General features: G+C 37.7%; 1 protein-coding gene across 1 annotated transcript; it reads right to left on the bottom strand.

The window, feature by feature from the left end:
* Positions 1 to 4516: 4516 nt before the first annotated feature.
* On the bottom strand, positions 4517 to 8616 carry LOC113276212 (LRR receptor-like serine/threonine-protein kinase). Its single transcript, XM_026525788.1, has 2 exons — positions 5446 to 8616; positions 4517 to 5299 (listed from the first exon to the last, which is right to left on the bottom strand). The coding sequence occupies exons 1-2, from the start codon at positions 8297 to 8299 to the stop codon at positions 4752 to 4754; spliced, it is 3402 nt and encodes a 1133-aa protein (XP_026381573.1). The 5' UTR covers positions 8300 to 8616; the 3' UTR covers positions 4517 to 4751.
* Between the last annotated feature and the right edge of the window lie 2947 nt (positions 8617 to 11563).

The raw sequence follows: 11563 nt of genomic DNA, 5'->3' as shown, positions 1-11563 counted from the left end.
TGACTTAGACAAAAGACAATTTTTAGTTTCAAGGGATGTAGAGTTTCATGAACATCAGTTTCCTTACATATCTAGGGTACCTGATCAGTCAACTGAGATAGTTCAGGCTAATAATGACGTGTGTTGGAGTGATGATGAAGAAATAGTGCAGCAAGAGAACCCAGAAGATATTACTGAGAACCCAACTTACATTACTGAGGACCCGGAAGACAGTACTGCGAACCCAGAATATGTTACTGGGAACCAGGAAGGTATTACTGCGAACCCAGAAAACATTACTGAGAACCCGGAAGACATTACTGAGAACCTGGACGATGATACTGAGAACCCAAAATATATTACTGAGAACCCTGTGGTCTCGAAGGAAGTGACGGAAGCTAGTATGGGTAAAGGAAGGAGACATAAGATTCCGTCTAGTCGGCTCAAAGGTTTTGTAACGCACACTGTACGACAAAATAGTCCATCCCATGCTCACTCTACACAATCATCATCCTCAGGTACGCCGTATCCTTTGACGTATTATGTTAGTTGTGATAAATTCTCTACAGTTCATAAAAAGTTTCTTGCAGCAATTACTGCTGGGTCTGCGCCTAAAAATTTCAAAGAAGCCATGAAGCATCCAGGATGGCGTAAGGCAATGGCAGAAGAAATACGAGCTTTGGAAGAACAAGGAACATGGGAATTAGAAGAATTACCGCCGGGAAAGAAAGCTCTTGGTAGTAAATGGATTTACACAGAGAAGTATGATGAGAATGGACAGTTGGTGCGGCTCAAAGCTAGACTGGTGATCTTTGGGAATCATCAAGTAGAAGGGTTGGATTACAATGAGACATTTGCACCAGTGGCGAAAATGACGACAGTGCGAACTTTCCTAGCTGTGGCAGCAATTAAGAATTGGGAAGTGCATCAGATGGATGTACATAATGCATTTCTTCATAGAGACTTGGAAGAAGAAGTGTATATGAAAATACCACCTGGATTTTCTCAAGGTAAGTCTAATATGGTGTGTAGGATGAAAAAATCTTTATATGGTTTAAAGCAGGCTCCTCGATGTTGGTTTGCAAAATTGTCTGCAGCTTTGAAGAATTATGGGTTTCGGCAATCATATTCCGATTATTCTCTTTTTACCATGACTAAGGGAAAAACCCAACTTAATGTTTTGGTATATGTGGATGATTTGATTGTTGCGGGTAATGATTTAGTTGCGCTTGATGAATTCAAACTTTACTTGGGACAATGTTTCAAGATGAAAGATTTGGGAAAGTTGAAGTATTTTCTGGGTTTGGAGGTGGCACGAAGTGCACAAGGTTTTTATATGTGTCAACGCAAATATGCGTTGGATATCATCATGGAAGCAGGTTTATTAGGTGCAAAACCTGCAGAATTTCCAATGGAAACTAATCATCGTCTTTCTTTGGACAAAGGAGATTTGTTCACGGATGTGGAAAAATATCGAAGACTGATTGGGCGTTTAATCTATTTGTCCGTGACTAGGCAAGACCTAGGATATTCTGTTCATATTTTGTCTCAATTCATGCAACTGCCGAGAATAGCACATTGGGAAGCGGCTCTTCGTGTGGTTCGATATTTGAAGAAGAATCCTGGGCAGGGAATTCTGTTGCGCTCTGATAGTGGTCTTAATTTAAAAGGATGGTGTGACTCAGATTGGGCTGGTTGTCCCTTAACTAGACGCTCGTTGACGGGTTGGTTTGTTCTTCTTGGGTATTCTCCAATATCCTGGAAAACTAAGAAGCAACATACTGTTTCTCGTTCTTCAGCTGAAGCGGAATATAGATCTATGGCGGCGGCGACGTGTGAATTAAATGGTTGAAAAAATTACTGGGTGATTTGGGAGTTCATCATCCACATGGAATGCGACTTCTCTGTGATAGTCAATCGGCTTTGTATATTGCTCAGAATCCAGTTTTTCATGAACGAACAAAGCATATTGAAGTTGATTGTCATCTGGTTAGAGATGCTATCATGCAGAAGCTTATTACGCCTTCTTACACTCCTACAACAGTGCAATTGGCGGATATTTTTACTAAATCTTTAGGGAAAGCTCAGTTTCAGTTTCTTATTTCCAAGATGGGCATGTGTGATCTCCATGCTCCGTCTTGAGGGAGGGTATTAGGAAAGTTATTTATGGGCTCGAGACTGTTGGGTTGAGACCCATCTTCACAGTCTCCAGATTGAGACCCATCTTCACAGTCTCCAGATTGAGACCCATCTTCACAGTCCGATGCTTAAACTGTTATGGACAGTCCATTGTAAGGTCGAACTCTAGGGTCTAAAACTAGGGTTGTGTATCTTGTATAAGAGGCAGATTGAATGAATGAAAGAGACACGAACTATTTTGATATATGTGTTTTACAAAATCTAACACATCTCCAGGAGGGCCCGGTAGTCAAGGGTAATAAGCAGTTGTTGGATTTGCCCACCAATTTTTATGTGTTTGCCAGTCCCAGCCTGCAACACTGATGTGTAATGGACCCCAAAGGTCCAAACTTCTCAATTATATCCTGGATCTTGTCTGTTCTAGGCTTCTAACGAGCCTATGTCTTGAATATGTGAGGGATGGATGGATATGCTTGGTATGGCGATACATTTCTTGCTGTGTACATCTACACGTCCCTGATCCATACGAAAAAGGAACCAAGAAGAAGATATAATTTGTATGGATAAAATGACCTGTAGTTTGCCTAGAAAAACAACTTATTTTCATTGTGCATTTTTATGGAAAAAACTGGCAGGATCTATATAAGTGGTTACCGAATTTCATGAAAGTTACCGATACCATGTAAAGCAATATATTTCTTACCATTAGCTCCACTAAATTGGTAAGCCACTGTAGCAACCTTGGATTCCAACACCTTTAATTGCAAAATGCGAACGCAGTAAGTCATGCAGACGAGGAAAACGCCCCCGTACCGGGACATTTTCATATTCGTCTCACTTGCATCACCTGAATTTAGAAAAGCTTTACACAGGGTGCCGGTGGCTTGTACTCATCGGATTACACTATCAACCAAATTTAAGAAAAACTGAATCAGGTCATGGAACAGTGAACCCATAGCTTAATTACATCCTAGAAAAACATGTACATTAATTTATTTTTAGTTATTGATAACTAAGTGATTCAAATTTGACAAAGGCAATTTTTTATTTTTTTTTTGGCTTTAATGTATGCAACCGCGACATGTTGAATCATGGGGGCTTGATTTACTTCTCTCATAATGTAAACACAGCCAACTCCTTACCTGAATTTAAAATTTAAACTAGAACATAATCATTAACCTTAATTTATGAAGACATTATTAGGTTTTGCTATGATGCCCAAGGACAATATGAGAAAATCACGCGTACACTAATCATTATTAAGGACTTATATCACCAGTTTTAATAAAATTAGTGAATGAGCTAAGCTACTACTAACCAACTACAGTTTGATTTTCTATTCTTATTTTACAATTTAATCATCAATATTCTTGATTTTAAATCTTAAGGAAAGACATAAATTATTTTACATTGCGTGTCAAACAATGTTGTATATTCGTATTTGTATTTTACACATCCATTTTAGACACGGCAGATTCAGAATCTGGAATTCACTAGGCAAATTCAAATCAAAATCTCATATCCACAAAAGGAAAGGAAAAAAAATAGTCAGATTACGAATACAATATTTTGTTGCAGAGTGTGTTTGATAAAAGTCGAAAGGAATCTCATCAGATTTTTTCAGTCTTTTAAGTAGTAGCCATTTTTCTTCTTTAATACTTGTGATTTGCATAAATAAAGAATTGCAGTTTAGATCTGAGATTGGATCTGAATATTAACTAGGGCTAACATGTGATCACGTGATTACCAAACCCATTAACTCTACTGTAACATTCACTCACTACCTTACAGTATTAGTAAAAAATAAAATGAAAGTGGTTGATTTTTGTTTATTAAAGTAGATTATTACCCAGTTCAGTTTCAGTTCTTGTTCTTATCAAAATACATTCTTTGTGAGCGTACTCTTAATCACATGGTGGGTCTAATCAATCATCCACAACATTTTTGAAACAAGTTCTCAATCTTCTATAGGAACAAAGCAAGCAATAATTTGAGTTAGTGAAAAGAGAAAAGGATGTATTTTGGTAAAAGACCCAATCATTCCCCCACAATTCCCAACAATATATCTCTATTATACATCCCCTATCCAACGCTATACAGCCTATCCAATGTTCTTGTCTCCAAATCATTCTAGAAAACAATACTACACGACTAGTTATATTCTTCCTTGCGTGTTTGTTTGAATAAATGCTACTCATTTCCTCTATTATCCGTAATAATACATTAGTTGGAAGCCAAAGATTGAATTATTTGACAGTTTCTATGCATAGTTCAAACAGAAGAAAATGCAGTGATGTTGAAGCGGGAGGTTTTTCTTTTAATTCCCCATCCCGATATTGGCGACTCTCACAACAACTGAAACATACATTTTAAAACGATCCACTAAAGCAGATGCATGTTATTAGGCCATCTATAAAATTGAAAACAACAAGTATCAAAATTTGATGTACATAAAGATTTTTTGCATCTCTTCATTCATTATGATGTTGAGGTCCAAGAACAAAAAAAGACGTAGACCATCCTACACTATGATAATTCTTTACAATGACCAAATAATAACTTAATGGTATCTTTTTTTTTTTGTTTTGTTTCTAAAAACTAACTAAACTAGAGCTACTAATTGCCTACATTTCCTACTTTCTCTCATGAGGTTGTAGGTGATGAGAAGACATAACACCAACAACACCTGAGGAAGCAGAAGAGTAACCAATTGAAGAATTTTGAGAAGACCCTTGAAGTAATAATAGTGATGCTGGCGTTACTGCTGTTGAAGAATAAGAACTTTCCTCTTCTTTTGATGATGTTGATTGTTTTTTCCAACATGAACCGGGTTTAGAATTTTCGGTTCCTGCTGGTTGTTCTTGTCTAATTTCTCTAAGCAATGCTGCCACATCTTTCATTGTGGGTCTATCTTCAGCTCTGTTGCTGGCACATAGTAATGATATTCCTAAGGCCTGCAGCATTTCTTGTATTTGTGGGTCTGGTCTACCTTGGAGTTTTGGGTCCAAAATCTTAGCCGGATCCTTCTGGTTCTTCAAATGTTCTCGCACCCATTGTACTATGTGTTGCTCTTCTGGAAATGCTGGATCAACTGGTTTCTTACCTGTTATGATCTCTAATAGTACAACCCCGAAACTGTACACGTCACTCTTTTCAGTAATTTTTAGCATATTTCCGTACTCTGTTGTAAAAAAATCAAAAAGAGGGAAAATATCCATAAAGAAGTGAAATTAATTTCCACTCTGTTGTAAAAAAGTAATTTTAAGTCAAAAAAAAATATAGTATGCCATACAAACTAATAATACAAGAAGAGAAATTCAAACTTACCAGGGGCAAAATATCCATAAGACCCAGCAAATTGCGGATTAGCAGAAAAGGAGCCATTATCATCTTCGACTAACCGGGCGAGTCCAAAATCAGCCAAAACAGCCTCATACCGGTCGCCTAGTAATATATTATGAGCTTTGACATCCCGGTGTAGTGTAGGAGGCACACAATCATGATGCAAATAAGAAAGACCTTCAGCAACACCAAGTGCAATCTTGAACCTAGTTTCCCATTCAACTAAACTTGTTGTGGACTCGTGATCATGCAGTAGTTGCCCCAGTGTCCCATTAGGCAAGTAATCGTAAAACAACAATTTCGATTTCCGGTTTGCACCCCAGCCTAATAATCTTACAATATTCCTGTGCCTTATTCTTGCCAAAGTGGCAATTTCTGAAGAAAATGCTGCGGTGGAAACTTTATCAGAATTCCGAAATTTCTTAACAGCAATCGTTAACCCAGACGGAATATGCGCTTTGTATACAATTCCTGAAGTTCCTTTACCAATAATGTTAGCGGCTACTAAACTTCTTGCCACGTCAGAGATTGATAAATCGAGTTTCTGGTACAATGTGACTTCCCAGGGTGGGCACATTTCCACATCATCATCACCATCAACATCATAGTGGGAACCATCGGTATCATCATCTGGACTCGGCAGCCTTTTCTCTCTTATGATGATGTAGAATGCCGCCATAAGTAACCCCGCTGCCGCACATAATAACACAATCATTGCGATTCTAGCTGCTGCACTGTGTCTTGAAGAGGCACCACCTGCATCTGAAGAACAATGACTACCAGAGAAACATAGGGAAGGATTTCCTGCTAGATTGCTTAACGGAAGCTTTGTGAAAAATGGCGTGTAAGGGACACGACCAGAGAAATTGTTGAATGAGATATTGAGTACCACGAGGTTTTGAAGGCCCGATAGAAATTGTAAATCTCCTGTCAACTGATTATAAGAAATATCAAGAACTCCAAGCTTCTCTAAACTTGAAAATTCTTGAGGCATCTTACCTGATAATCTGTTTGAGCTTAGATTCAATGCAATTTCCAATGAAGGAATCTTACCCAGTGTGGCTGGAATTTCACCAGATAGCTCATTTCCACTCAAATCAAGTAACTGAAGCTTTGAACAAGACCCAACTTCAGAAGGAATCGGACCAGAAAACTTGTTTTGACTCAAAACGAGTTTAGTGAGTGAACTCAGCGATCCAATATTTGAACTCAATGTTCCTTCGACTAAGTTGTTAGAAACATCAACCAACTGAAGTGACTCAAGCTGATGTAACTTCTCCGGTAGGTTTCCGGTAAATGAATTTGAGTGTAAATCAAGAAATGTAAGATTCCGACAACCTGAGATTTCTTCCGGTATTTTACCAACCAAACGATTCGATCCAAGATCTAAGAAATTAAGATTCTTCAAGTTCCCGATCCCTGAAGGAATTGGCCCAGTAATTCTGTTATCATTAGCTCTGAATCGAATAAGAGAAGTACATTCGCCGATTTCTGCTGGAATTTCACCTGATAAATTATTTGATAACAGAAGTAGCTTATTCAAATACTTCAACTGAAAAATTCCTTTCGGAATCGAACCTATTAATGAATTCTGAGAGAAATCAATCGCTTCAAGATTCTTGCACAGACCGAGCGAGACCGGAATGCTTCCTTCCAGTTTATTTTGCCATAGAAACAGTATAGTAAGATTCTGAAGTAGCCCAATTTCCGTCGGAATATTTCCCGTTAACTGATTATTATCAAGCTCAATATGAGTCAGAGATTGACAATTCGAAAGCTGTGGCGGTAATCGTCCCGATACTTGGTTAACACTCAACTGAAGTTCCAACAAATTACTCAAATTCCCGAAACTGAGAGGAATACTCCCAGTAAGTGAATTCATAGAAGCATCAATTACCATCAGTTGATTACAATTCCCAAGCTCCGGTGGAATCACTCCAACTAAGTTGTTCTGCCATAGAAGTAAGTTTTGAAGATTCTGCAAATTTCCTAACCGGGAAGGAATCGAACCGGTAAGTGAATTCTCGTATAAGTATATGCTTACCAATTCAGTACAATCACCGATTTCCGAAGGAATCTGGCCGGATAAAAGAGAAGTATAAATAGCTAAGGTTTGAAGTTGCTTGAGTTGGCCGAGACTAGACGGTAAAAAACCGGAAATACTAGTTTCTGCCAATCCTAACATAACCAATTCACTACAATTACCAATCTCTTTAGGCAGTGGACCTTCCAGATTTTTATTACCACCACCTCTAAGAATCTCTAATTTCTTCATATCACCAATAGAAGTAGGAATTCCACCACTAAGTTGATTATCATAAAACACTAACCATTTCAAGCTCGAAAGCTTTCCGATACTCTTCGGTATCGAACCTTCGAGTCTATTGGAATTAAGAAGAAGTTTTTCTAGTTTAAACAAATTACATAACTCATTAGGAATTTCACTAGTAAGTGCATTATCACTTAAATCTAACAAATTCAATTCACTTAACAAACCAATTTCTTTAGGAATTGGACCAGTTAGATTAGCACCTGTTAATACAAGCTTATTCAATGAAGTACTTAATGAAGTTAAGTTACTTGGAACATGACCATATAAATCAACATTACTTATGTTAAATTCACTCACTTGTTGATTAATGTTGCATGTAACACCAAACCAAGAACATGGATTCTCATCATTTTGGTTCCAATCTTTGAACACTTGTATCGTTCCGTTTAAACTCTTCTTCCATGATAATAATGCTTCCCCTTGATCATTTACAGAAAACACCCGGGTGAATAACGACGCGGATGTTAACAAGAAGAGAACCAACAAATGAAATGATTTTACAGGCATTAGTACTATCGCTAGTACATAGAGACAGAGAAAGGGAAGGAGGGAGAAGAAGAAGATAGTGAAGTATAAGTGTTTTATGGGATTTAGAACTTCTAGAGAGAAATGCAATAACAAGACATGTTTTAGGGTTATAAGTAAGTAAATGTGGGTGGATGATGAGTTCAGAGACCCAGAATCTCCGGATCCAAGAACAGCTAGGCCATGTTATGTGTGCAGAGTAGAGAGAATTAAGAATGGTGTTTTTTTTTTTTTTTGGGATTTTTTATGATCAATTAGGAGAAGTAGACAGAAAGAGAGAGAGATAAGAGTTTTTTATTTTTAAGATTGAAAGAGAGATATAGAGGGAAATGGGGTATAGAGTCATATATTTTATCTACACTCACCCTCCGCAGCTAGCTACTTTATGTGTTTGAAAACTTTATCTCCTTATCAATATAATGTCGTCTCAATCTTTAGTTTTTATCGTAGCAGCAATAGGAAAACGCATCGTTTTCCTTTGTCGGCATACATGGTGTTTGTTTTTCTCTATGGATTCCAAGCATTATTAATTTAAGAGTTTGTAAGCTAGTTTCCTTCTTCTTGCAATATGCCCGACCCTAACAAGATAAAATGTCTTGATATTGATATTCATGAATGCATGTACAAACTACACGTCGTCCTTCATGATGTAAGTATATGGAGTAGCCACATATTTAATGCATGCGGATGCTAACAACTCAAGTCTCAACAATATAGAAAAGAGACACAAATCTTTGTACCAATAATCACTATATATCACGTGAGATCCAAGCATACCCACGACGACACATCTAGATTTAGATGGTGCGACATATAAATTACTCTGACGATCAAGTCTGGCGAGATATGTCAAAACCTCATAGCTGTCATCGTGAAGCGTAGTGTGAAGTGAACTTAGGTTATTCTTCTTCTTCTATATGTCTTTGTTTCGCAGTAGTTTAAAATATTTTAAACTTTACGAGGAAGTGTGGAGAGAGATCGTATTGAATATCGAAGATTTGAAAGAGACGAGTTGTGTACTAAGAATCTAGGCACGTGAGGTGTGTGCCATTGCTCTTTGCACATGCAACTTTGAGTGTGGGAGAGAGATTGGATTGGAAAGTCATGAATGGATAGAGAGGAGCCATACATATTACATATTGTAAGTAGTAGCAAAAGAAAAGAGAGGCCAAGATCGAGCAGTGACACTAGCCAGTGTTATGTACCAAATAGTCCAAATGTGGTTTGGTTTTGAGACACCTTTTATTTTATTTATGGATGTAAATTTCGGTCTCAGCTAAACCAAGAAGAGACAGACAAAAGAAGAAAAGGCAACATCAAGAGTAGAGAGATAACCTATAAGTGCCCCCACATTCCATGCCCATTATACGCTCTCCACATCCAATAATAATACACATATACCATAACGTTACAAATTCTTGACTTCCAAATGAAGCTTCCTTATTCTTCTGATTTGCCATAGTTGAAATTCTCTTGATCTCAACAAAAACACCAAGCGCACCTAGCTTCTCATGCTATTAGAGCAATTCCTGTGGAATGAAGAAACAGTTTGTTCATTTTGCTCCCACTATGGAATGAACAAACATGGAAAATGGATGTTCAAACCATCAGATTTATTGGTTTGAACATCAAGATGGTAGAACCAGCACCCGTCTGCAGAAATGACGGGCGTCATGTCTAGCAACGCTGGCGTCTGAGAGAAAAACGCCAGCGTTCATAAAACCAACGCGCGTATAAAATTAGGACGCTGGTGTTTGTAATAAAGGCGCCGCGTTCTTTATATGAGAGCCAACTGCTACTCCCATCCCAGCACCACTGTGACACTGTTCCTTTCCTTTTCCTATAAATTCAGTTCGTTTACAGACTTAGACTCACACCTTCCTCAACATTACAAAATTTTCATACCGTCTCTAACTTTTTCTTTTTAAAAAAAACTATTCATATTAATTCAATCTTTCAGAAAAATTCTCAAATATGGCATCCTCACAACAACGATCACAAACACCACAAGAAACACAACAAGAAACACAACAAAAGAACACAAGAATTCGTGGTCCCAAGGATACGATGGATGAAGACGAGTCACTTTGCAGAAATTATGTATTATATACATTAGATGAAATAAATGGTATTTATCAAGAAAAAAAAAAACTTTTATGGTAAGATTTTACAAAAAATTTGTGAAGAAACCGGTAATATTCATAGTCGTGATGTCGATGGGTTGTCTCATCGTTTTTGTACAATTTCAGTATCCGTTACCGAATATGTATCTTTGATCACTCAAATGTGGAACAACAGAAAAAGTGGTGAAAGCGAACCGGATGTGGAATGAAGATGTTGGGAAGAGTGGCAAAGATCCCACAAAGGTTCAAGCTTCCAACATGAAACATGTTTCACCATTTTGAGGGTGCTTAACAAGTTTAATCCATACTTGATGGAAGGTCATCAAGTGCCTGGAAGATCACCACATGGTCCAATCTTGCAGGATTTTCAGAATGGAGGGCCTGCTTCCTCACCTGATGGAACTCCAGGTAGTCAGGAACAACACAACATTAATCTAGACGTTAACACCAACTTGAAGAGAAAAAGAGGAGGTGGTCAGAAAGCTGCAAAAGCAGCGAGAAACGCAGCCCAACGAGAAGCAGAAGGAGGTTCAAGCGAGTTCAACTATGTTGATCACAAGGCAATGGAGATGCAAATGGAGGCAGATAGAGTCAGGGACCGTGTCATTTCTTTAAATAATCAACAGAAAAGTCTTCTTGTGCGAGAACAACACTACAGGGATTGTAAGCTAAGAAAGCTACTCTTCTTGGACAGCGGCAAAATAAATGAACGACAGTATGCGATATGGACTAAGAAAATGGATGAGACCGAACAATAACAAGTCCAGGCCCAACAACTCCCCCACCAACAAACTGAAGTCACCCCTCAACAAACTTGCCAGTATGTGAATTTGGAAGAAGACGAAGATGATGCCTCAGAAGAAAACGAAGAGGAATTCAGTCTTGCTAATGAATGAACACGTTTAGTTCAATTCAGTGTAGTTAAGTTTAGTTCAATTCAATTCAGTGTAGTTAAGTTTAGTTTAATTCAGTGAAGTCGTTTTAATTTAATTTAGTTTAGTATAATTACCTCAATTTTAACAAACAACTTTAAATTTAAAAAATATTAATTAAAATAAACAAAAACTTTTAAATATAATTGCCTCAATTGTACATGTTTATCTCCCTCTTCCTCTCTCTACTT

Source organism: Papaver somniferum, chromosome 4 (assembly GCF_003573695.1).
Source record: "Papaver somniferum cultivar HN1 chromosome 4, ASM357369v1, whole genome shotgun sequence".
NCBI classification, from domain to species: Eukaryota; Viridiplantae; Streptophyta; class Magnoliopsida; order Ranunculales; family Papaveraceae; genus Papaver; species Papaver somniferum.
Note: the sequence above shows the minus strand (reverse complement) of the source record. Positions and strands in the feature narration are given on the sequence as shown.